At 33.8% G+C, this 27886-nt stretch overlaps 1 protein-coding gene across 4 annotated transcripts in view; it reads right to left on the bottom strand.

Annotated features, from left to right (window-relative positions):
• The window catches only part of rg (A kinase anchor protein rugose), a 684927-nt gene that overhangs the window by 409673 nt on the left and 247368 nt on the right, over positions 1–27886 (bottom strand). For 2 of the 4 annotated variants that reach the window (XM_085960838.1, XM_085960839.1), the window contains exons 6-9: positions 23158–23404; positions 11905–12051; positions 4951–5190; positions 1195–1302 (exon numbers count right to left, since the gene is read on the bottom strand). In XM_085960838.1, coding sequence (XP_085816964.1) covers positions 1195–1302; positions 4951–5190; positions 11905–12051; positions 23158–23404 — 742 coding nt within the window. The remainder of the gene's footprint in view (positions 1–1194; positions 1303–4950; positions 5191–11904; positions 12052–23157; positions 23405–27886) is intronic. The other 2 variants (XM_085960840.1, XM_085960841.1) reach the window with 1 other exon arrangement.

The following is a 27886-nucleotide window of genomic DNA, read 5'->3' as shown; positions in this document are numbered from 1 at the left end:
CGTATTTTCTAATAAGTATTCGGAAAATGAATAAAGTTCAGCGGAGTTCGGAAACACTTTGCCGTATTAAAATTTTGTTTATTATACACAGCTGCTTGATATATGATGCGGTGAGGAAATTGAGCAGAGTGGACCGAAATTACGTAGGTATACGGGGGGGATTACGCACTGTATTTTAACGCCAAAATACGATGAGTTTACAGAAAATTTTGAAAGAAAATCGTTCGTTAATGAAAAACTGTCTGAAAGATGTCGTTTAAAATTATGAAATTTATTTGGTATTAATACTTTGGACGCGGAAGACGCACCCGGCGCGTAATGACCAGGCGGCCGATCGATGTAATTAACGTGCATTTTAAAGGGGGCAATTAAAAAATCATTATCTACTCAGCAGCGAATGAGTTAAGAAGTAATTTTATATAAATATTTAGATATTACATCAAGGGCAGCCAGCGCTCGAAATGGGAAATTTTACGAACCGGAGCGCTCGATAAGTTAACGAAAATATCAACATAGTTATCCAATTTCTTGTGTATTTTATAAAAATAAGATTAAAAACAAGCGATTCTCCCCGGTTAGAGACGAAGTCCGACTGCTCTGATTTGCTATTTACGGCACAGGGCGTTATCTGAGCAAAGACTTCTCGGGATATAGGACCATGTCACGGTTTGTTACAAAACATAGCTAATTTTGGACATTTAAAACACTATTAAAATAAAATGTAGGTAGTATTAATATTTGTCAGTATTGCAGAAGACTCATTGTTATAAAACCGTCAGAAGAGAGTTTCGGCCTAATGCCCAGAAAGGGGTAGATTTATTTAGTAAATGTTGGTAAGTAGGTTGCGCATTTTTAAGAAAATAAAATATGTAAGCAGATACTTTTCATAACATATTACTATTTAGTTATTGTTCAAAGCAATATGGAAAGTTTTATTTTATACCATCAAATATATAACTGAATAAGTCTTTAAAAATAATAATTGGTGATAATGAGTTAATTTAAAATATACCGACACCGCAAATAGGTTGTTGACTTGTTAATTGATATTTGAATGAATATTATTCAACAACCGGTTCGATAATCGAGTAATATTATTTTAACAACCGGCTCGTTCGAACCGGTTGATGAAATTGAAAGCGTGGTTAGAAGGAAAGTATCGCTGCTTTCCACCGAACGATAGAAATGTCTTACGGAGGCTGCGGGCGGATCAACTTCCGAAATGTAATCGCCGTACACGTCCAGGCGGCGGTAGTTGTCCGGAAGGATCGGACGGGACTCGTTGTCGAAGCGGAACTGGCTCTGCAGGGCAGGGTCCCGAGAGGAGTGACCGCCGCGACAAACGCGCGAAAAGAGGTGAGAAAAAAACACAACACAATAGAAAAACAAACAATATAAAACACAACAGAAATATAAAACAAAAGGTAAATAAATGCAAAACAAAAATAAACAAATAATACGTAAGAAATGAGCACAAATATACGAACAATATATACAACATAAAATATGAAATATATTATCAGGAATCAGGATTGCTATTAGAAGACAACACATAATAATATTTTAAAAACAATAAAATTACTACCCATTGAAATGATTAAAATAAGACACATTAATTAGTAATCGAATAAAAAAGGTTACTCATGACTGTTCATAAATAATATATCGTTTTTTCCATCAGACATTCACCAAATATAAATTACGTTATCAGGAGATATTCACAACCAAGGACTGTTGTGATAAATATGAATTTATTATACGGTTGAGATTTTACGTGTTAAAATAAAAAAAATGTATTATATTTACAATGCAAATTACTGTAATATAATCTATATTTTACAACATCTTTTTATTGAAACAGTATTTAGTGAATTTTTGATGATAAAAACTAGTAAAGCATGGCATATAGATATTAATTAACTAATAGGTATATACGACAAACTAACAGATAAACAATTAGATAATCATATAATTATACAACACACAACAAAAAAACACGTAGAATTTTATTAAAATAACAAATGTAATAACTTATAATGCGACAAAAAATCTTTTTAAAAGGTTAATAAGTACCTTGAATAAAATGCCCCGTACATCAACCCTGCGAACATCAACTGAACCGAGCGAGTAACGTGGCAGAATTCGTCGAACCTCGAATACGCGTCTCACCAATCTCAAACAGATTCGTGGTTTCAATAGTGGTTTTTCGATGAAAACAATAAAAACGAGTATCCAAAATGCCGCGTAACTGCTGTAATTCGCAGGTGTGTACGAGTCATAATAAAAACTGTATTTAAAAATTATTATAGCTTGCAACTTTAGACGAAAAATGTTTAATTTACTTAGCATGAGCTTGAAAAGAAGATACTGTGGATGATGTAGATGTGAGGAATTTATCTATACATCCACCACCATACGTTGTCCGCTGAGTGAAGGCTCCACATGCTGACATTTGACATATTATTCAATACTTTTTATACTAAGATGAGCTTAGTGTTAAATGCGAACACCGGATGATTTATGATGGTATATTTATAGTACTTATTGAATTGACATTAGGTGACGATCACGTGGTACTAAATCCGAGAAAGTACTTATTACAGATTGTCTGTCAAAATTATTCATATAATAATAACCAAAAATAATTTCCCTTTATGTGCAGGGATGAATAATAAATTAATCCAATGGAAATTTATGAAAATGCTCAGCATCCAATTTAAATATCCTTTTGTTATTTTGACAAAGAAAACATAATGTTAAACATTGAAACAGAAGTACGGAAATTTGAAAAACCGAAACAAAATATTAAAAAAAAAATAATACAACAAGTATATAATAATATAAATCACGAGATAAAGCCGCTCGTAAATTTGTTCTCACAGGAGCGCAGAATGGGAAGCTAATATATTCAAATAGATGCAGGCGGAATAGTAAAACCGAGAAATTACAAACATAAAGCCTACGAAACAATCAAAGTTTTCCACACTCTCTCTCACAGCAGCCGACATAAGAAGGCGCCAAACTGAGGCCAAGTTTTCCACACAAAATAATAATAATTCATTCGAAGGGTGAAATAATAATCATCGTGTCTTGCATATGATTACGATTTTCAATTACCTACATTGAAAGTTTCTCTATTCTTGAAATTATACAAAGATGTCAGTATCATATTATTAACTAACCTACAAAAGTTGTGCGGTGAAATTTGAATTAAGAATACAGTATTCAATTATACAAGGCGTCATTTCATTGCTAACGGCACAATTTACTACCCTATTAATATCAACCATAGAATGATACTCTTAAATTAAAAGACGACAAAGAACACTTAGGGATTACATTTATCTATTTGAGAATCCTAATGTAATTTATTTGATAAAATATTGGATTATACGAAGTAATTATTTTTAAAGTAAATGTTAAATATTTTTTTACATGTGTACCGTTATTATGCCAGATAAAATACACGTTTGATTAGGAATTACTTCTGGAATAGAGCTAGCTAGTGTAGTGTAAAATCAGTAGAAACATTATAATTTTAAATGTATTCTGTCTCAAGTTCCTGCATGGCTACTGTTATAGTCTTTTGGCCATGTCATAGACTATATGACAATGTACGTGTGGAAAAAGTCCGCTTTGTCATGAAAATGCGACTTTTAGAATAAAGCACACCGAAGTGAATATCGTCAACAAAATCTGTAGGTCTGACACGTTAAAATGTAAAAACGTAGACACGTAAAAAGACAAAGAGTGTTGGTTGTATTAATGGACTTTTTACGACGAAAGATAATTAAATAGCCATTCGCCCAATCTATTGGATCCTTGATCTGGATCAAACAGATATTTACATAAAAGCACCGGATGTTTGTTGAAACTACATTAGAACCTGCATCTATGCGTTTAGATATAAATAATCTAGCATAACTCCACCGTGGGAGTGACTTACTAAAATTGTATTTTTACTTGGTATTGTCTACTATATTTATATAAAAATGTTTCAAGTGTTTCGCTCACAGTATGAGCTTTATTTATCAAAGCTCAAATATATTTGTTATTAGAAATAACAAACACTTCAAATGTATAATTATAAGCTTCATTAGTATTTCACAACTAAAAACATATAACTAAACAATTGGTGTTTGTTATTTCTAGTGTTTGTTATTGCTAGTGTTTGTTATTTCTAATAACATGTCGTTTCATCAAGAATGCACAGTGAAATTAATTAGTAATCATTAATGAGTGAAATGCGTCTAGTATTATACATAATATAATATTATGTTTAATACCATATTATTGTAATAAGCTAATTTTCTCTCTTCAACTCAAAAACTAATCGTTTGCTTAATTGTTTAATACACGTAGTAGGTATGTAAAGATTATTTTAATATAGCTACACTAAATTGTTTCCGTTAAATATATTTTGTTTCATGAAGTTTGTAAATTAATAAGTCAATGTACAAATAAAATTCTTCTTCTTCATTCACGAGTCAATAACATCATATTATTAATTACGATGTAAATGCCTACCATTTTTTTTGCACAACGTGTTAACGCACAATATTACTAATAGTTAAAAATAAACATTTTGTTAAAATTTCACCATTCGATAAATTATTAAAAATTCTAACATAGAAAATATTAAAAGTACCTTATCGTACGAGGTAGATATATCACCGGTTCTTCTACTGTTGGTGGAGCGTTTCATTATTTGTGAAGACATAATTTATATGTTTAAAATTACAGAAAATCAATTGTAAAGTTTGATATGCGGCGGTTAAACCAAGCAATATTCATGTCTGTCAGACTGTATCATATATTTTTGTCACCATCTTGAAAAAAATCTTTCAAATATAAATAAATTGTATTAGGCTAACAGAAAATAAGACAGGCGTTTTATTCCGTACACACAAAATTAGCAAAGAAAATAAATTTCAAGCGTTTCATGCTTACACGCTTGCATGCTGCAATTTCTACGGGATCTGCAGCTACTGTCAAAGCTGGAAGGATGAGCATGGTTTTGGGCGGCGGAGCGCTGGAGTAGGCGGATATAACGCTAGAGGAAGTTGCAAGCAAGTCGTCCGCCGCCCACGGGTCCTCCAGGCTCAGGTCGGCCGATGGCACAACTTCGCTCACCCTCTTGTGATTTTCCGGAAGGTTCAGGTTGCACTCGTTGTCGAAGCGGAATTGGCTCTGTCGTTGCAAGAAGAAATTCCCGGATCGCAGCGTGTGGGATGGTAATAGATTAGTAATAATATGATTAGCACAGAATAAAACATTATTAGTTGAAATACAACATAGATAATTATTAAGCTGAAATTAAAATACAATATTTAATAGTTATTTAACAAGTTTATAATATATAATTAATTAACAGTTGACAATGTTAGAAGAGGGACATTGAGCGATGATTTTACTTATGCGATAATCGCATGCCATCATTGCAGTGCTTTTTATGAATCTGGAAAACATAACGCCAATTTCTTTCTTATACGAGTATCTTCTAAGAAAGTATTCAAAACTAAATTGTATGTAGGTACGTATACCAACAAACAATAGCACTTTACGAGAATGGATGCCTGCCATCGCGTGCGATCATCGCACAAGTAGGGACTAATAGTTGAATGTACGCGTTCAATTCGGTTGCGATCATTGCATAAGTAAATCACCACTTAAGGCTATACTTCAGTCGAGGCATGATCTAAAAAGATCGTGACTAGGCGATGCGCGGATTGTGCAAATGAGCCGAACGAAATATAATTTTTCATAAAAATTCAACATGCGTCCATGTAATGTTATATTAGTAATAATAATAGTATATTCATTGACATGTTTTCTTTTTCAAGTAAATTGGTAACGTTTTTTAGTCATCTTTACATGATTTAAGAATATATTCCTCCGACGCCATCACAAAACAAATTGACGTACTTACACCTCGACTGTCGGTCTCCGATTGGCGACGAGTGAAACATTTCGTCTCACCTACTGTTGAAAATTATTTGCCGTTTCACTTATGTATGCTCTTAAGTAAAATTGGTGCGTTCTGTTGTAGAAGTGTTTTTAGATTTCTCAATCGTTCCCTTCTTTAGCATGCTTCTAATAAACTGTTCGATAAGACTACAAGTTCTGCTGACTGTTTAAATGCAAAAAAATGCCACGGCCTTTATACCAGTAGGTATATGTAAAAACTTTGGTATAAAAATAGCGTCAACACATTTACAATCATTGTTATCAAGATTATGATAAGTTTAGCACTTATGCCTCTTTTCTAACCAGCTCGACAACATTACGCATGAGGAATGAGCTGTCTCAAAAAGGTTTATTTAAAAATTTTCTTTTCTGGGGTACATTATACTTAACAAATCTTGAGCAACAAAACGTTTTTATAGTCGTATCAATAACATGTGCCTACTGCCTCATGTCCTAAGATTAAATGACAATTCAGACAATCTATTTAAAATTTTAAATAAAAATTACTTACATTTTGTTTTAGACAGTTAAAGAGTAAGTCCACTAACTTTTAGCGCGAAACTTTGTAAATGGCCTGTACTTGAAAGTGGCAGTGATCAGTTTTAATAATGCACATCAATATAGTCATTAAAAGGAAAATTGCACATCATAGAAACAGTATTAAAGAAATACATTTAACATATATAATTTAGAAAAACACTTTCTGAGATACTCGTAGTATATTATAACCAATAGAATTTTTTTTTTTTGAAAAAAGTAAGGCACCCCGGCCGGGAATCGAACCCTGCATCTCCCGGGTTTACGCCCCATCCGTCGCATTTAACCAATATGCTACGGCGTGACATACTAATTGCGACAAATTTTAACTATTGGTCAATTTTAATACTTACTCATCAGCGCTCTTCCAAATCAAGCTACTTTGGTAATCGATTTTTGCAATGCGACGGATGGGGCGTAAACCGGGAGATGCAGGGTTCGATTCCCGGCCGGGGTGGCTTACTTTTTTCAAAAAAGATTTTTTTCTATTGGTTATAATATACTCTCTCAGAAAGTGTTTTTCTAAATTATATATGTTCAATAATCAGAATAATATATTCTTAAATCTTGTGAATTATTCGTTGAATAAAAGAAATAGTTAATTATAAATACATTTAAGGTTTGTCAGATCCTTAAGAGTAAGTTATTAGATAGTTAGATTTTGGGAAAAGAGAATTTTCATGAATATTTATTTCATTAAATAGATATTCAGTGAAAAGTATAATTGATGGGTAGTAAAAGCAGAGTTATTAATTGTCTAATTAATGTTATATTTCAACGTAAATATAATAATCGTTAGAATACTATAAAAGCAGTAGATAATGTATACATTTCAGTAAATCAAATGAAGTATGTATGGAAGTTCACCAACGCGTACTAATGAATGCAATTCGTCTGTAAATTAAATAATTTACCTGTCCGCTGAAAATAATATAAACACGAAGGTTCATTAATTAAAAAGACAGGTAGGTATACAAGGTAAACCTGATTAAAACAAAATTACAAACATTATAATAATACGTGACACCGCATCATGACACATACAAATATATAAGCCAAAAAGAATCGTCTTATGACACCTTGAGACGGAGAGAGCGAAGTCGGCGTCTAATCCAGTGTGTACCAAGTGTGGCAGGAGCTGCCTATGATAATATTAAAAGGAGAAAAAGGCAGGACGTGAATTGGAGAAAAATACTCTATCCCTAGCAGAGATCGTGAGAAAATATCTAACTCCTCATAGTAATCGTGAGAGACAACTGAAAAAATGACAGCACGTTCTAAAATAAGAGAGGCCTATAACAACGGACTTAGATGATAGCGAAATTGGGATGCAGTGACGTCGTTGATTGAGTTCGGGGGAAATAATAATAAGGTTATCGAAAAACATGATTAATTTAATCATCGTAAAGAGTTAAAACGATTAGTAAGGCGCCCTTCAAAGTCGTGGAGATAATGTCTCAGGACGTATCCGGAAAATTGTACGTACGCTGTATTTCACCGTGAAATATTGTATCGGAAATATATATGGCCGTATAGAGTGATGCCAACTCAATTCGTGTCAGCATCTTGATCGGCGATATTAATTATATACCCGGAATCACAAATTCTTTATTAATATGCATTTGGGTAGTGTCAAATTATAGTACAATAGTTATTTCCGCGATATCAATATTTTATACAATATTCAGCTATTCGGATGTCCATTGACGCAAATGACAGTAAGTAGCTGATTCGATTAATATACCTAGTTATGTCCTAAATTAAATAATTGGTAGATATAAATTTAGTAAATAACTAGGTATATTAATCAAGACCGTCCGACTTCTTTGGGTCGTATAGTAATGACATACAATTCATGTCTAAATAAAACACGGTTCTTGTCGGTTTACATGAAGCCAGCGGCAAATAAATTTTGAAAATAGCCGATATACTGGATTATTTGTTAGGTTAGATTAGGTTTTCATTCTTGAATTCATGAATTTTGCCAACATTGGCTATGAAAATTGAATTAATGTTCATATTGAATCTAATAAAATTGGAGACCGTTTAGTATCTATACGGTCATGTCTTTCATATAAGAAAGTTTACGGCGGACCAGTGTTGTGTCGGTAGAAAGATACGCTTGGATGTGGTAATTGGCGCAAACAATAATTGCTTTTGGGTGTGTTTTAGTGAATAAATACCTATACCCAATTGTATTTTTAAGTAACTTAATTATGATTAATTGCAAATCTTGCAATTACGTCCCTGTACCCTAGTACTCACCTATTATAATCCGCCATAACGTGGTAAATACCAATGACCTCTCCTATTGAATCTAAAAAAATTAGAAACCGTATAGTATACGGTGATCTCTTTCCGATAAGAAAGCTCACTGCGAACTGTGCTACGGTGAAATGTAATACGTACAATTATTTACATGTAACCGTCTCAGGAACAACATCCTAAGACGTGGTAAGAAAATGCCCACGCCACTGCCACCACCTAATGACGCCAAAAATACATTCCTCGCGTTTTTCCTTCTCTGCAATAATAATAATACGACTGAAAAGAAAAACCCAGGGGCGGCTCGTCCGGCGTCCCGCAAGATAAATGATTTTAATAACTACGAAAAGCGCGGAAAAGACTTATGGAAAAACGCACGCGCCATACATTCGTCTTCTTCGCTCCTTTGTTTGTCTCCGACGTTCGGGGAGAACGGGGTTTTGAATTGGGTGTATAAAATGACGTAGTCTATCTACTGTAGAAATGAGTAATCGGTAAACGATATGCTACTGTTTTATAAAACGGAAGATTTAAACGACGGTATTGGGTGGAAAGTACAGGGAAATAAAGTCTAACCCCAATGAAAAATGCGACACACTCTCTTTCATTCTGCAGGTCTGACAGTTTGGCCTAAAATATTCTAAAATGACCTAATAGAATCTAGTAAGAAAATGACACTGACCAAAATTTAAGTCGTGTACTGCGGAAGTACTTGGCAACGCAACGCACAGGACCGAGAGAAGTGGAATAAGCTTGGAGAGGCCTTCATTCAGCAATGGATAGATTCAGGCTGATGATGATGATGACTGCAGACACTTTTAAAATCCTTTCTATGCCGCAATTAGTTAATTGATAGTAATTAACGTAAGAATCGGTGTAATTAAGGCGTCTAAAGACGCTCTGGGCACTTAACCGGTTAATGACGCTTCTCACTCATTGGACCAGCAAATAATTATTGTTTTATAAATACGTCACCAATATCTTAATGTCATTGCCAATATCCTATTTTAAATTTGGTGTCAGATTCTAATCCTGTTTGCCGTCCTCTTTTACGTTGAGTTCGAAATTGTCAGAAAATTTATTAGGTACCTACTCACATATTTTATTATTTATTTCATATTATTGAAATCTACTCTGAAACAATGGTTGTTTTAGGTAGGTGCGTGAAGGTCTGTGTCACTGTGTGGAGACATCTCTGCGCGATAAATTAAAAAAAATACAATGCGTAAAACAATACAATAGTTATGTTAATAGAATTTTTAATGGTTCAATAATCTTATTAACTAAGATGTCGATGCTTTCCGATGAAGCGACAGGATGGTCTACTTCGTGGGAAGCAGCTATTGCTTTCACAAGTTGTAATACCTATTTGTATTCGTTCCGCCCCTATGCAACGCATGACCTGCCAAATATTTACGAATGCCACCACCTGGGGAGATCATAATATTCAACAGAAAGTATTATTTTACCATATCTACTAGTGGCAAGATTTTATATGCTACTAGTGTACCTAAGTGATTTACATTAAAACTATCGTAAGGCTATCTAAGGGATGTTCAGTTATTAGTTTTGGGGAATGTCAGTGTAGGTACCTATTTGAAATGAACATTTTAAGGGAATACAGAATATAAATGTCATCTGAAACACTTAAAATCTTCACAAGAAATTCCGCTTCAATAATACAAATATGAAACGAAACCGCGGAATCGAGTGTATCCGGCGGAGCGTCGTCAAACGGAAAATCAATGTCGGATATCTCAAAATAATAATAATATTCTCCCCCGATGTGCCGAAAACAATGAACCCAATTTCGCATTAGATGCGCCACACTGCCATCTGTCTGAAGATTCCCGAGCTGACATGACGCGGTCGATTGTTCCCGCGGCGTGGTTCTGACACCTGCTAAAATCCCAACAATGACATTCCTAGCTCATCCCTTGGCTTTTGTTCAAGAAACTCCCTTCACAAAGGCTTAATGGATAAAGAGCGAGGCCTCTCCAGCATGCGGTTGATATTTTATCTGGAAATATAAAGACTCGGGATATCTTCATGTGCGGAATATCTGTAATCATAATTCATTTTTGACATGTGCCAACGGCGGCTGGCAGCGCCGCCGACGCTAATCAATGTCGACATTGCGTAGGATCAGCTGTTTTCCGATTAGCCGCCATGCTGTTTTTCCGGAAGCCGTTTCTGCTGTGATTTATTTTCAACTATAGACACCATTAACATTTACGTGATAAATAGTTATAACCACATTTTAACCACAATTTAGAATAACAACGCAATACATCAATATTAATTTAATAGTTTTACAACATCCGAATTAGAAACGTAAAGAGGTATAATTTCTATCAAATAAATTGCATCACGTAGGTATGTAGGTAGGAAATTCTTTCAAATTTGGATTTCTCTAATTGGAAATATCGTTTCTGTTCTGGCAGAACACACTAACTGGAGAATACTAGTTTTAAGTAAGACTGTTTATTTTAAAGTCATCCTTTTTACTATTACCTAATAAACTCACATAATAGACCATTTCAAACATTTTAACAACTTCAAAGGCAAATTACTCAAAACTAGTATTCTCCAGTTAGTGTGTTCTGCCAGAACAGAGACGAAATGATGATCTGCAATTTCATAACATTACGAATTAATATTATCTCATAATTATTTCATTGTGATTTAGTCAATAAATAGCGGATCAGAATCGATTGAACATCTCGCTCGATTACAAGTTTCCGTTAAATACACATCGCACCGAACTACTGTTATATTTATTATGTTGCATCGATTGTACCTATCCTTGTAGTTATTTGAAAGTTGTATCATTTCTCTTGTACATAATAATATATCATAGCAATAATAATATTTTATTTACTCTTATTTGGAAATAACAAATATTTAATCTACCGTTTAATCAAATACAAAAAATTCTAACAATAATTAACGTTTCAACTGAGTAACATTGTATTATTTTATCTCTATCATAATCTTTATAAAAAATACATTTTTTATATACATAAGTAAGTATAATAAATACCTCTTTACGTTTTTGACAAAGTATCCATTGAATATTTTTATTTTGAATTATAGAGAAATATTAGTGAATATGTATAGTCAACAATGACATACCTTGTATCCGGGTCCAAGACGATGCATGGCACAGATCTGATGTGTAGTCAGCGCTTCCGAGAAGAGGTAAATGGCGCTCATCTGCCCGCAGAACACTCGTTCCTCGTCCAGCTCCGGCGTGGCTCCGATGTAGCATTTGTCGAATGGCTGCAACAAGTCATTCCAATCTTTAAAATACTATGTTTAAACAAAGGTAGTGTTCGCTGGATAATAAATTTGATTTCCAGTATTAAAGATATCAAGGCAGGTTTCATCAGGTCTGGGTGACTGAAAAATACAAGTCGGAGTGGTACCTAGCACAATGTGGCCCAGTTAGTAGAGCAGTCGTCTGTCAAATCCTGGACGCGGGATTGTCGAAAAAATTCAACGCGTGTTTATTCCTGAAGAAAACTAACAACCATTCCATGTTTAAAAAGTACTTTCCGTCTGAACTTCACTATTTAGAAAATCACATGCTTCAGAAGCGAAAATAGTATTTTTTTTCGACCATGTCCGATACTAAATATTAACAGCTTTCGTATTACGAGAAATGGATGCCAGCCAATTGCTCAACCTATTAGGTCCATTCTATGACGCATACACAAATTGAAAAACAATATATGTGTACTTTGCCAGACCCAGGATTAGAATCTAGGAGCCACTACGCTATAGGCTGATGCTTAAGCCGCGCTGCCATCGTGGATGTAAATAGTATAAATACATAATACGTAATTTCAAAAATGGATGTAAAATGTAATAAGTTGATAATGCCCCTCTAAGTGTGTTAATTGATGTTTCCCACGGTAGAATAGTGTCAAAGCGCTAGTCGCAGAGGCCGAGGGTGTGAACTCTACGGAGTCGATCCTAGCATATTATGTCTAGTTACTAACATGTGATTCCTCGTAAATAAATTTGGTAATATAAAGTTGTCCCTATAAATGGAGATCAGATAGATGTCATAATGGTATAATCATTTTAATATTGGGAACAGCCCAAAAAAGTACGCGGTTTTTTTACGTTTCATAATATTTTTGGCGTACTTCCGTAAACCTATAGTATCGTATTTTATGATTACGAAAATTTGAGCAGGAAAATTAAAGTATAATACCGGCTATAATAATAAAATTATAATAAGTTGGCAACACTTAGCTATTACCTATGTAAAGTTTTCATTTATAAGCGTTATTTATATTCGAAACAAAAAAAAAAAGATTTATTTAAACGGTCACGAAGAAAAAAGCTGTTATTTTTACGAGAAAGTGAACTAAAATGTAAGAAGCGTTCGCAAATCCAAGGGGATTTTGTTCGAATAAATTCAGTTTGAACGTTTACCAAAACCAAAGGGTCAAAACACAGCCGAGCTATCAGGCGGGCAGGATATAAAATGGGCGTTAAGTCCTTTCGCCCCAAGGAATCAAAGTGGAAACTGTAAAATAAATAATGAGGTATCATTTCGGATTCGTATAAAATTTATCACACGTAGATGTATCAGGCTCTAAGCGGCGCGAGAGGATTGATTGAATCGGGCACGGGATCGACGATTCGGTCGTAAACGAGGAAGTTTTTGTTTTCCCGCGCTCGGGAAGACGAAAAAGTATTTTTGTTTTATCGCTCTATAAGATTCGAGAAGTGGAGCCACTTTGCCGAAATTCGGAGCGTTATGCGTTCAGAGAATCGATAAAAGAACACCGTTACATATTTCGATAAAATCAACTAAGTAGGTTTTGGAAATCGTTGATAAGTTATGCAATTACTTAAATATTATTTTAGAAATAATTTATGTAGGTATAGACTAGATATAATAGAAAGACAGCTGTGCACTTAATGATTTAGTGGGGCAATGTCACGTTCTGCAATCAAAATTGTTGCGATCTTTTTTTTAAATTTTGATTGGCCGATAATTATTATGAAGATTTTTTTTTAAATGACATAGTAAACAATGTTAAAAGTATAAAAACAGCAAAATGTAAATTGACTATGTAATTAATATAATTTATCAATTGCTAATATAATAATTATTTAATCAAAGTAATCAAAATATTATGAATGCACGAACGGAAATACTGTGTCCATTACGCATGATTATTTTTTTTAATGACATGGAAATAAATTAGTAGATTATATTATAGCGAGATGACATCTGTTTACGAAACTACCCTCGTAAGGCGCTGACCTTTCATTCGGGGGCTCCAGGTTGAATTCCCAATACACAATATATATGTATCTGATTTTCTCAAAGTCTGAGTGTTTGTTATTATTTCACTTCTGTTACTAGCTAGATATATTATAGTCATTGGGCCTCATGACCTGTTATAGCAATAAAAATAATACACACATATGTATATGATTTTTTCTGCTTGTGCTGTCGACAATATAATCGATACAAAAAAATAACTTTCCTTAGCTCAAAAACTATGTATTTATTTTCTGGCTAAAATAACAGTTGCGCGCGGACGTCGGTTTACGCATGTTTTCTGTAACGCTGACCGCTAATTACCCGACAAAAAGCTGATAATTAGTGATTCATGACACTATGCATGTGATACTTAGTGATACTTACATAGGTACGTACCGATATAGTAACTTTAACTGAAGTTTAACCGTAAACGTTATTTAGTGAATAGCGACGCCACTAAATTGTGGTAGAATTAAGAAACGCAACAGCCTTCGGAATAATCAAGTCTATCATACACAGAATTCAAGCACATTCAGTATTGCATTGCAACTAAAGCACCCAATTTCTTAGAAAGTTATAATAGACACATTTCTCTTGACCAGAAGTTATGGTAGGATTAGGATAAAAATTACTAACATAAAGAAATCACGACCATTATCAATGAGGAAATGATTACAGTTTCCTTAATATTATACGTATCTAAAATTATTAATATCTAATTGATGTAATTGAATTTTATGGTTATTAATTATGGACGTTCGTTGCGATGCATTGGTAGGTTATTTAGTCGCTTTTATGATTTTGTTTGATAAATGCCTGTTTTAAGATTATTATTTAGTTGATAATGTCCCTTAGAGGAGGACGAAACCGGTCCAAAATTTAATTAATAAAGTGGAATAAGTGCTATAAAGTTGTGTTTTATTTAATTAAACAAATAATTAATAAAAAAAATACAATGCAATTCCACCATGAATTGACAGTTAACACTATAACAGAGATTACAAGAAACATAATATGCATAAATTCAAAAGTATTAGGGTAGCAGAATAAATTTTAAATATTACTTGTTGTTTAAACATAAAAGGCGTCGTAATATTATATTAGAGCCAGCTGTAGATTAAAACGGATGAAAATAACAATTTGTATGAAGAAATTAAATTCAGAAATAAACAGAATTATTCATACAAGTGCGGTCTAATATTAAGTCAACAGTGGGAAACCATACGTAATAATTTGTCAAAGTTACTTTGTGAGGTATTAGGGTGGCATAAGCCCTGTGCAGGTAATGTTAACACTCGGACAATGATGGCGTATAACCAAGTTTACCTTTAATACAAAGGAAAGTAATGCTCCCAAAAGGCAAGTTTACTTAGGTCCAAGTGATTCCCAGACAATGAAGACATATTATTCGGAAAGAGTGTTTAGTTTGCGCCCTGAGCACCTGGTCAGGTGATTTCGTATAAGTCCGACCGTTATATTATAATATTACGAAAATGTTTTATAAAATTCTGTGTAACATTTAATTATAGATAACGAGCAAAAAATATCATTAATAATATTTACTTAATTAATTATTTTTTTAATCAACGTATAATTCATGAGATTTAAGAATGTAACATTATTTTTATTGAACATGCATAATTGGAAAACACTTCTGAGAAAATATATAAACAATAAAAAAAATCCTTTTTTTTTTGTTGAAAATTGAAACACGGATCACTCCGAGATTTTTTGTTGTAACGTACCTGAACTTGCTAATAATTTAATTAACTATTTCATTAAACTCTGCCTATAACAAACCATAATCGATAAAAATATTCTTTTATCTATAAAATATTTAATATTGTGTATGGTTTAATGGTGTACTTTTAGATATTTTACAAAAAATAAAGATTTTGTGACTATTATCTACTATGGATTGGATTAAGCAGGGTTTAATTGAATTTAAAAAACTAACAAGCACTATCTACACATTGTATTCTTAGTTCAATGAAAAAAAATACGTTTGACCGACAAAGTTTAGTGTGCCCTGCACGGATCTTAACAGTCTACCTCCACCCTTCCACACTATAGCGGGCGGGCGGATTCACTTATAGTAAATATACAAATGACGCAGTATATTCCTACTTATATTTTATTGCTTATAATTTATATACGTATCTACTGTTTATGTAAAAACAATATTTTTCATCGTGTTGGAATATTATGTATAAGTAAGTATCTAGGCATTGGAATAGAAATAATAGGTTTTAGAATGATATATAATATAATGACGAATGAGCTTCACATTGTGGTCCAGTCATATTAGGATGTTCCTTGGAAAAATCGCTTACTGGGGAGATTTTGCATATACAGAGAACCCATTATTTTTAACGGACCATAAATAGATCCACCCCCACCCTTGTGTGCAATACTTCTTGAACAATGGAATAAATATTTAACATGTCTTCTTTATTCGCATCTGCACTGTGGTACCAGAAAAAATAAATGACACGGATTATAAAGAACAATCCTTATTAATTATATTTGATTACATTTTTAATGTCGGAGAGGCAAATATAGTAAACATGGATATCTAATTACAGGCACAAATTTTCTTCTTTGTACTTAAAATATATGCAGCGTATATTCCGGAAAATAAAGCAAATACTAAGGTACATTAAATAAGCGAAATATGTATTCTGTAGAAACGGTGTACCTTTTGAGAGAGCATTGTTTATAATTTCTTTGATACTTCAGCGAGTCAAAATGTTCAGATAAAGTTTACTTTGGCCCTACCTGGCGTATGAATTTTAAATTACAGTAAACAATTTATGTAATTCTTTATGTACATACATGCCATGTTGAAAATTTGTATGGAGAAACTCCACTGTGGCCCAGTTTTAATGTTCACTATAATTTAACATTTTGTATTGGTCTAATTAATATTGGTAAAACAATGGCTCGAGTACCGAACATGGAAAACTCTTAATTGACTGGTAGGAGTCCAGACAATACGGCCAAATGGGGTTCTCTGATGATCGAGCTCGCATTTTGCATAATGCAAAGTATAGCACCAATCGATGTATATCTCCTAATACCTAGACTTACATAATTATTACCTACTATAAGTATTTTTTCCACATCGGAAATAAAAAAAAATAACAATTAATTGTTGAATAAAGAAATTCAACGTTGAAACTGAAAAAAAATATTAATGGTCTAAATCAGCCATAAACCGATTGATTATGACTAAATCTTATAAAATAAACTGGTTAATGATAAATATTATTTTTTGATCGTTTTTTGAACTATCCATCGGGGTCCGTGTTAATTCTCCGTGCTCCTCTCTCACATGGGCACTTTTATTAGAAAGTCAAGGCACACTTGAGTGCGTGGTGTTTACAGTCTTGGGCATCTGCTCCTGAGACATTATCAAGCTTAACTATCTGATAATGTTTCACATCCAAACGTCGGGCCTCATGATACGCTCGATTAAGAAAGAGGGTGGTGCGGGGCGGATTGGTTTGGAGGGGTCATTGTTTGCAATAACAACAATAACAACACCGCACACATTTCACGACATTGTAATATAACGTGATGCCATTTTCAAAAAAAATTAGATTAAATATATATATGTAGGTACCTACATGTTATACATATGTACAGTTTTAAAAAAAAACAATATATATGTAGTTTTAGGGGGCAAACTAATAATCTTCAAAGATTCAACAATACGTAGGTAGATAGATATAAACCGGGACAAAATGACAAACCAGCCGGGACTTCTGAAGTCATCGTTAAACCGTGACGATCCCGGACAAATCGGGACGTGTGGTCGTCGTACATACGTTGTTGTCGTCATAATAGTCAGAGATTGGTGGTTTTTAAGAGATATTGAATTTATTTGTTATAAAATGTAGGTACAATAGGGGCACAATTTGCACAATATTCAATTCGTATGGTTACATGACAGTAATTAATTAGAAACATTTAGGGTAATTAACAAAAAGGATAGACGACAATTATTAATCGATGAGATAAAATAAAATGAGATGAAAATTATTATTAAACAATTGTTGAAAAGGTCTGCTTTAATGTGCGTCATAAACGCCTAAATCTGTAATGCCGACAGTCAGACTTAAAATAATTGCGTTTAATTAGCTTAAACCAGAGATTCTGGAAGTGTTTCCCGAACGTTGCATGGTAAATTATTTCAGCTAATAAAAAAAAATGAAAAATTAATCTTAATTAAATTCGGTATAAAACATATTTATCCGACCATGTCGGATCCTAATAGGATCATATGGGCCTCCACAGGGTAGAGGTTTGTATTAACAGATTATGTTTTTTTATGATAAATGGATGTCAGCCACTTACTCAACCTATTAGGTCCTTACTCTGACTCATAAACAAATTAAAAAACAATAAGTATGTGTAGTACTTGCCAGACCCACGATTCGAACCTGTGACCCACGACGCTACAGGCCGACGCTTAAGCCGCGTGGCCATCGTGGATTAAAACATAAAAAAAGGAAACAAAAGAAAATAGGAAGTGCGTTACCTAACAAGTTTTAAATTTCGAGTGTGGGGAAATGTTACAATCAATGGCTACATCTGATCATAATACATATTAAAGTTTGTTATGTAAACGCAACACGCATTTAATATTAGAAATATCTTAAGACACTAAGCAATAAATTGTGCTCTGCATAAAAGACTGGCTATTATAAATTTCTATTTTATTCAGTTGCTCTGTACTTGTACCTACCTATTTGTTTAATATCGAATTTATAAACATGACCTTATCTACAATTATTTGCAGTAGCGATTTTTCACAAAGCAGATGAGGTGATCGCTTTGACAATAAATATTAAACATTTTTTGTAGAATTTTAATTTGTTAAGCGAATTGTATTAGGGTAAAATATGTAAGGTTCGATGCGGAGATTGCCACTGGGGGAGTCGTCGAGGTGTCGTAGGTTATGGTGTTGAAGATGATGATGATGAAGAACTCGAAGATGGATGCAGGAGCGAGTTTTATTTGCAGTGTAATAATCGGTACCATAGTATATCACAGTAGTTATGTTACAATACTTATGATACGGGTCCGAAGTCCGCACCTCGGTACAATGAAATGTTGTGCGGGACTATACGGAGAATGAGATTCTAACAGCCCGGGAATTCATATTGGAGTGACATTTCAATTGGTAATTTATACAATCAAAATAATATCTAAACAATATAATTTAGTAATTAATTATTTGATCAAGTCAGCGAATAAATGGCATTTGCGTCAATGGACATCCGAGTAGCTGGGAATTTATTATTGCAGTCATATAATTTTATACTATGGGAATGGATCAATTTGCTGACACAGGTAAGGAGTTGTTTATAGCCATAAATATGTTATCGGAGAAAAAAGAGTGACGTCTATGTAAAAACTTTGGCATTCGCTGTGTCCGTAAATGTTATTAAAAGAAAACCGGTGGGTGTCTCCGAAATTAAACGATCCACCAAAAATAAATGCCGGAAAATGCACGGTAGGCTGCTTTCAAGAGATTGGGTCATTTAGATTACTGTGAGTAAGTGACGTCACAACGGAGTTGGGGGAGGGGGGTAAATGATTTTTGATGACCATGTAATATATTATAAATTATAACGATGTTCCATTTATTATACCGAAGCAGTATACTTCAATGGCTTGGTAATACGTATAGTTACATAAAAATTAAAAAGGCCCGGCCTGATATTAATTTATTTAAGAAAACCAAACATTGTGAACATAACAAATCTAAATTCAAGACGTACACAACATTAGATTTACATTATAACAAATATTACTCTCACAAAAGAGAAGAGAATATATAAAATAATAATAAAAAATAAAAACATACTTAAGTACAAATGTTTATACAGAAAAATATTTTTTTTAAAACGAAATAGGTACATAGCACGTCACCAAAAATGTCTACGTCTTTGGGGAGCGTTTTGACTAGTCTTGCACCCCTCGCTAAGATTGAAGAAAAAAATATTGTTTTGAACATCGCAAATGATAAATAAGTCATTCAACTAAAAGTTAATGCAAGTAGTAGTACTCACAAATTTTGGTTATCCCCTAATTCACAAAACGACGATATTGTAGGTACCAGTGGCAAAAGGGTGGAAGTAGGCTGTTAAGATTCGACATAAATAGTCCACAATAAACTTTGTCAGTCATATGTATTTGTTTTCCTTTAACTAAGTCTACACTTTACAGATTAGTTATTAAAATTCATTTAAACACTGTGAAACCAAGCCATAATAGATTATTGTAAAAAAATAATCTTCTATCTATAAAATATCTAAAATTATGCCATTAAACCATGCATAAATTTGAATATTGAATAGATATACCTACAATAATATTTTGTATCTACTCTGGTAGGATTTAGGCAGGGCTTAATGAATTTAAAAAAAACGAACGAGTATTAATGTATTTTTAATTCAATGAAAGCAAATAAGTATCATTCAAAAAATGTGAACTATTTTGTCAAATCGCACATAACATACCAGTACTTCAATAAAAACAAATACGAATGACTGACAAAGTTTAATAGGCACTATTTATGTCGGATCTAAACAGCCCACCTCCACCCTTCGCCAATGGTAGGTACATATTATTATACCATCATATTATATGGCAACGAAACACTGCTTGTCACACAAATAATAAATTATTTATGTGCCAAGTTTTAAATAATATAAATAGATATAACAAATGAAATTCTCTTTGGCAGTTTATAAGATGCTTTTTATGTTGAGGCTTATGTATATATTTACCCGTTTTTTTTCATTTCACTCTTCTCCATAACAAAGAGTAATCGTAAATAGAAATAAAGGCTTTGAAAAGAAAGAAACTAGAAAAGCATAATCTTATTGAAAATGACAGGGCAACGTTTTCCCGAAATTAGATCTCGGAAAATCCCCAGAAAGGATGCCTACTGACGTAGTCTTTCTAAATACATCGTATATTGAAATGTATTATTTTATATGAAATTACTGGAAGGCGTATTGAAGAGCAATACAATACCAGTTTACATTATTTTAAAAGTATAAGTATGCGAGATAATTACCTCAGGAAAAAAATAATAGAAAATTAATATAGAAATCAACCGATGTGCGAGAATATTTTATTATTTCGATACCTAGTCTGCTATGTTATATTTTTTTAAACAATCTAACGAATTAATAATAACACATCATCTATAAATTCACTGAAAAACAACAAGGGTAGGAAAGTATCCAAGTATTAGCACTTATTTTTACAATTACAATAAGTAAGTTGTAATTGTTACACCCACGATGGCTTAAGCGTTGGCCTATTGCGTCGTGGGTCCCAGGTTCGAATCCTGGGTCTGGCAAGTGCACATATTATTTTTCAATTTGTGTATGAGTCAATGGACCTAATAGGTTGAGCAAGTGGCTGACATCCATTTCTCGTAAAAACAAAATCTGTCAATACAAACCTCCACTCTGTGGAGGACCAAATTATGAACATATTAGAATCAGACATGGTCGAAAGAAAAGAAATTGTTACAATAAGTGCTATGTTTTAACAGCACCTCTCTTGGCTGTGATAAATTTTAGAGTGAGATAGACAGTTTTGACAGTTCAGACGGCTAACGTATTGTAATAATTGTTACAATGAGTGTTAATATTTCGATGCTTTCCTTCCCTAGTTAGCTGCCGTACAGGCCGAAAGCCGTTTTGTATATATATACGCTGTATAGTTGCGCTGGGACTAAACACGTGACAAATAAGTGAACGTTGCCTTCGTCGACCTATCGAGTTTTTAATGTCTGCAGAGTACGACCCCTACATCCTGACACGGGGCCCCAGGCCAGGATTTTTGGCAAACCTCCCTACCAATTGCTTAGGGTAGTGTAATATCTTACAGCAATGTTTCCCAATTGATATTCCGCGGATTCTTAAGGATTAATTAATAATAGAAGAATACATAGTAAAAATCGTGAAGCTATATATATTTAAATTGTAATATATATTGTGTAATAAAATATAGAATGTGACTAATTCCGAATAACTAAATAATAAAGAATCAGTAATCTGTATCATATAATTAAGATAAAAGCCTTATTATTTTTGTTATATGTATATGTGACATAGGGATAAAATAAATCAGTTTAAGTTAAGATACAAGGGGATAATAAGATAATGCAATGCACGTAATTAATAATTAATAGTTGTATAGACAGACAAAACAAAAGTAAATATTTTATAAAGTGGATTTTGTATTCTGTTCATAACACTTAGATAGTCGACTTGCCAAGCCGGGTCCCCTGTACGTCCGGGGCCCCAGGCTAGGCAGCACTAAGTAAGTTTAGTGCTCGAGACTTGCGGTAAAAAGGTTCATGGAGGCTAAATTCGCTTTTCATGGAGATAGTCACTCTTCTCCGAAGAATTATTTAATTATTAAGTATTTCCTGGATTTAAGCCTTCTTTTGCAAATGTTGTATCAATGAATGACGTCTTACTGGTTCCTCTCTTAGACCGCGATGCAGAACCATACTTAGACGCGTAAGTCCCTAACATACGCGCCTAAGTTTAAGGGAGGGATTTCGACGACCTAAGTTCAGTGAAAAAACATATATAATTCTTATTAGAACGCCTAAATAGAAGAGAGAAAGATTATGTGATGTGTTTTTCTTGTTAGAACGGCTGCTTGACGTCAATGTTTCAGCATCGCGCCCTTACGCAGTAAGTAGGGATAATTCTAGAAAACACGCGACCGTTAGTGACAGGCGTAGGTGTTCGGGCACCACTTCTGCTGGCTTCATTGACCGCAGTATCCACGTGTCTAGTGTGCGAAGACTTGTACTATACCACAAAGAGTACTCAGTTATCGAGTTAATGAATGTAAGATGTGATATCTTTCTCAAGATACGAAGAATTCATTTTTACCACTGTTGCTCCTACGTGGAGAAAAATAAGCTTTCACAGACCGGACATTATATTAACTGACTTTTGTAGCTAGGAATGGTTGATAGTCATTCGACTAACTTGTCGAGTGATTAGTCATTTGGGGGAGAAATTAGTGCTAAGAAAAATATAGGTACTCACGTCATTGGTAGAGACGAACCACGCCATTTCGGTGCTGGACGCCAGCTGGCCGTTGACCAGGCACTTGATCTCGCTCTTGGTCCACCGGTTGTAGATGTAGACGATCGCGATCATGTACCATTTCCGAGGCTGGAATTCGTACTTTACGCAGTGCTGGAAGCCTTTGCCCTTGACCTTCATGGAGGTCAGGACAAGGCAGTTGCCGACAAAGTGGGCCGAATATCCTACGCCTTTGCTGGTCTTGAAACTGCGGAAAAGAAAAGAAAACCCATTATAGATATTTATAAACATTATTAAAAATAATAAAATTTCTTGGTAAAGTTGTTATCGAAAAATAGCTAGGAAAGTTTATTAGAATCGATAAATATATATCCAAAAGTAATGAAAAAAATATTGCCATTTATTTCGATTCACGATACATAAACATACCGTAGTTTCGGCTAGCAGCGTGACGTCGCTGTTATGGTTATTTGCGCGGAAGAGAGTTGCAACATTGTTGGTATAAGTTTTAATGTATGGCCATGTTGCAGTCAGATGATTTTGAATGTGCACGACTGGGCATTATTAAAAGAATGGATAGGGTACATTTGAAAGTCGAGCTTAAACGTTTCGGACACAAAAATACTGTTTGCCAACATTCTCCAATTTTTATCTATATTGTTTTGTAAAAACATTTTCAATGGAATCATACCTGTCTCGGCAGAGAAAATTAAAAATTATGTTTTTTTAATGAATATACGCTTGTCGGCGAAATTTAAATTAACACAAATATTTGTTTTGTTTTTGTGTTTAACGGGTTTTATTATTATGTTTCACATATACCAAGCGTTATTAGTTGACGTAAAGTAGGAGGAATGTGGTAGACATATTTAAATACAAACGTCGAAATTGTATTAGTAAGGGTATATGTACAAAATACTAAATTAATCCTGTTTTTTTCCCAGCGAATATCGACCCGATAGACGCTCGGATAATGTTTTATCGGTCACGTCGCATGAGCGTTGAAATATATATCCATGCTTTACTGAGTCAGTGAAATGTTTTTTATTTTTATAATTTAAGTTTAAAGAATAGCTTTTTAACCTTTTCCATGTCGCGACCCGTTTTTGCAGAAGCCAAGACACCTGCGATTCACCCTCCCCCCACGTCATGTTAAAATAATCATAAAATAAAGCTTTACGCGGTAATTTATATTCATTACCAATCATTATATTTTTTCTCATTTTGCTTATGTTTGCATGTGAATTAGCAATCATCAGATTTTATAACACGTATCATCATTTTGTTAATTGTATAATATTGAGACATTGACAGCTATTTAAGGCAATGAAAACGAGAAGAAAAGATGAATAAGATAAGAAAATAATATATTCTTATAAAGATGGCACATTATCTATCAACGGTAAGATAGAGTGAAATTTTGGTATATGATAAAAAAAAAAAATAGATCATCAGCAATGGGCGTCGATTGATTCGCTGCTTGTTAAAATCTTGAACGTCACTAACGGTCATCCCTTCAAATCGTAAACCATAAAAACTCACGAAAACCTACATTTTATATTGTAATACAAATTGTAATGGCGGTTTACCGCATGAGTGACATTTCCACAAGAAAGCCACAAGAAGCCTACAAAGCTCAACGCTACAGACCTACACATGGGTAACTAAAGACACTACTGCTTGAGTGTATGTTTCGAGGAAATGCTCTAATGGTGTTCATGTTAATTTAAAGATTTTTTGTGTAGGTATTAGTCTGTTTAAAATAACCTAACAATATTGCAGACTTGAAACAAATAATGAAAAGGGGGTGTATTCTAAGTCTGCTTAGGGCGGAACTTTGCCTAATAACGCACTGAAAGCAACAAATGAACAAGGAAGCAGAGAAGAAATTTTTCGTGATATCAAAGATGTTGTTAGATCAGTTTTGTCGGATATGATTTATAGAATTTCCCATATACCTAAAATGTGTTGTTTAGACCAAAATTCACAATTATTAATGAGTTTTTCAATAAACAAAATTAACTAAATTTATCGAAGGAATTTTTAAAAAAGTGTATTGAAGTGTTACTTTTCATCTGAATTTAAGAGAATTTGGCGACTTACTACGAGGGTGGGTCAATAAGTCCTTAGAAAAGCCGACAGGTGGCGCGACTAGTACTGTAAGCGGTTTGTTTTCATGCAGCGGCACTACCGATTCAGTATGCTGCGAAGTTTCAATCAGATTGGTCGGGTTGTTGTGTGTTTCTCGTACATTTAAAAAAAAATTTGCTTGTGGAAAATGGAAAAATGGAAAATGGAGAAAATTGAGTTTAGAGCTGTTATTAAACATTTTAATATAAAAGGGTTAACAGCAAACGAAATAAAAAATGAGTTGGATTTAGTTCACGGCATATCTGCTCCTTCACTTGCAACTATTTATAACTGGTTAAATGAATTTAAACGTGGTCGTACATCAACAAAGGATGAACCACGCTCAGGACGTCCTGTAGAGGTGACTACACCAGAAATGATCAATAAAATCCACGATATGGTGTTAAGTGACCGAAGATTAAAGTTGAGTGAGATAATTGAGGTTACAGGGATCTCAAAAGGTAGCGTCATTTCTATTTTACATGACAAATTGGGCATGAAAAATATTTCTGCAAGATGGGTGCCGCGTTTGCTCACAGTTGACAATAAACGCAATAGGGTGGTGGCCTCTAAAGCCCTGTTGTCGCTCATGCAACGCAATCCGGATGAATTTTTTCGTCGCTTTGTGACTGTAGATGAAACATGGATACACCACTATACTCCCGAGACGAAAGAACAGTCAAATCAGTAGATTGCGAAGGCAAACCATGTCCAAAGAAGGCGAAAACCGTAAAATCAGCTGGTAAGGTTATGGCTACTGTATTTTGGGATGCACGTGAAATTATTTTCGTTGACTATTTGGAAAAAGGAAAAACAATAACTGGGGATTATTATGCATCTTTATTGGACCAGCTAAAAAGCAAAATTGAAGAAAAACGGCCTCATTTAAACAGGAAAAAAATCCTCTTTCATCAGGACAATGCCTGTGTTCACACATGTTTACGATCAATGGCTAAAATTGAAGAATTGAAGTTCGAATTGGTCGACCACCCACCGTATTCGCCAGATTTAGCCCCCAGTGACTTTTTCCTTTTCCCAAACTTAAAAAAATGGCTAAGTGGACAACGTTTTTTTTCAAATGAAGAAGTCATCGATCGGACAAATGCTTATTTTGAGGACTTTCCGAAAACTTATTTTTCTGACGGTTTAAAAAAAAATGAGAAACGTCTAACCAAGTGTATTGAGCTCCAAGGAGATTATGTTGAGAAATAAAAAAAAATACAAAAATAAAAACTGTTTTAATGATTTTTTCTAAGGAATTATTGACCCACCCTCGTAGATATGGTTGAACCCCGAAGGTTTGGAAACCTATACATTATAAAGGTTATGTAAAAATCGAATTATGAAATTGACATAGTTCCTTTAGTGAGATTAATATAGATTTAAGACAAACACGTAAAAATAAATCAAACACGTCAAACACGGCTCATGTAATAATATAAGTTCAGAATGTAAATTTGCAGACCGACCAATTAATTCCAATATATTTCGAAGCCTCGCCAAATAGCGTGCGACCGTATTCCAAACATGCGAGCCTGATATACTTTTCCCATGTGCCTGTTCGCAAATTCTCTCCATAATTAATGAAAAATAACGGGGATATATTTGCCGATGAAAACCAGAATTTTCGTCCAAACACCCAATTGAGCCGCCTGCGTCCCGGGTACGATGGAAAATAAAAATATACAAACTGGTGATTTTTTCAACACCCCCTCGGAAAAATGTGGAGGTTTTATGGTGGATTCATTTCACAGCTTGTTTTAAAAAAGAAATCGCATGAAAAACGGGATTAAAATATAATTCACGGAAAAGGGGAGGAAAAGAGAAAATACATTAAAAATATAAAACAATATAAACGTCTCATACCTACCTAAACACTTCATGAGTTCAAATCAGAAGAGTCTTATAGAATGTTAGTGTGGGTTAGTCGCTTAATAGACAGAGCAAAAGCAATGTTTTGTAAACAATATTACTTTTAGACATAATTTTGTATACGGATATTTATTATGCTAGAACTATAGACCTTGTAAACAACTTTCTATATTATAGACGCTATCTAAATAATATACATATGAAGTGAAAAAAAAACGTCTTAGACTCAAAATACATTAGATCTAACCTAAGCTAACCTCATTCTGTTATTGCATGCAGTTTTCAAGTCAGAATTTTAAAATTTACTCAAATAGTAAGTTTTATGAATAATTATGTCAGGATAGTTAGGTACCCTCAAAATATTCAATGAAATTTGAACTTATGAATGGATTCTACTGTTTTTTGCATCACATGTGACGTAATAGCGCCTGTACACGTGCATGTATTTACTTTTCCCCACAGTGTATATTTTGTATGGCGATAATAACTGTTTACACGTAAAAGCGCTGATTATCTCTCCAATCTCATTCTTTAACCGTAAGCGAGACGTGATGTTGTCATTTTATGGTACTATATAACGGGTCGTGAAAATCGGTTTACCTCAAAATGAGTTTCTGCGCGATGCAGTTCGTATTATTACCGGCAGGTTCGCCACAACTTGCACGATAATACGTGTTTACAGTGCATTTTCTTGTTAATTAATGTGAGTTTGGCTTCCACTTGGTCG

This window comes from Rhyacophila brunnea, unplaced genomic scaffold, assembly GCF_057557595.1.
Source record: "Rhyacophila brunnea isolate RB1 unplaced genomic scaffold, BYU_Rbru_1.0 scaffold_12, whole genome shotgun sequence".
In the NCBI taxonomy this organism is placed as follows: Eukaryota; Metazoa; Arthropoda; class Insecta; order Trichoptera; family Rhyacophilidae; genus Rhyacophila; species Rhyacophila brunnea.
The sequence above is the reverse complement of the archived record's forward strand: the minus strand, read 5'-3'. Positions and strand labels throughout refer to the sequence as shown.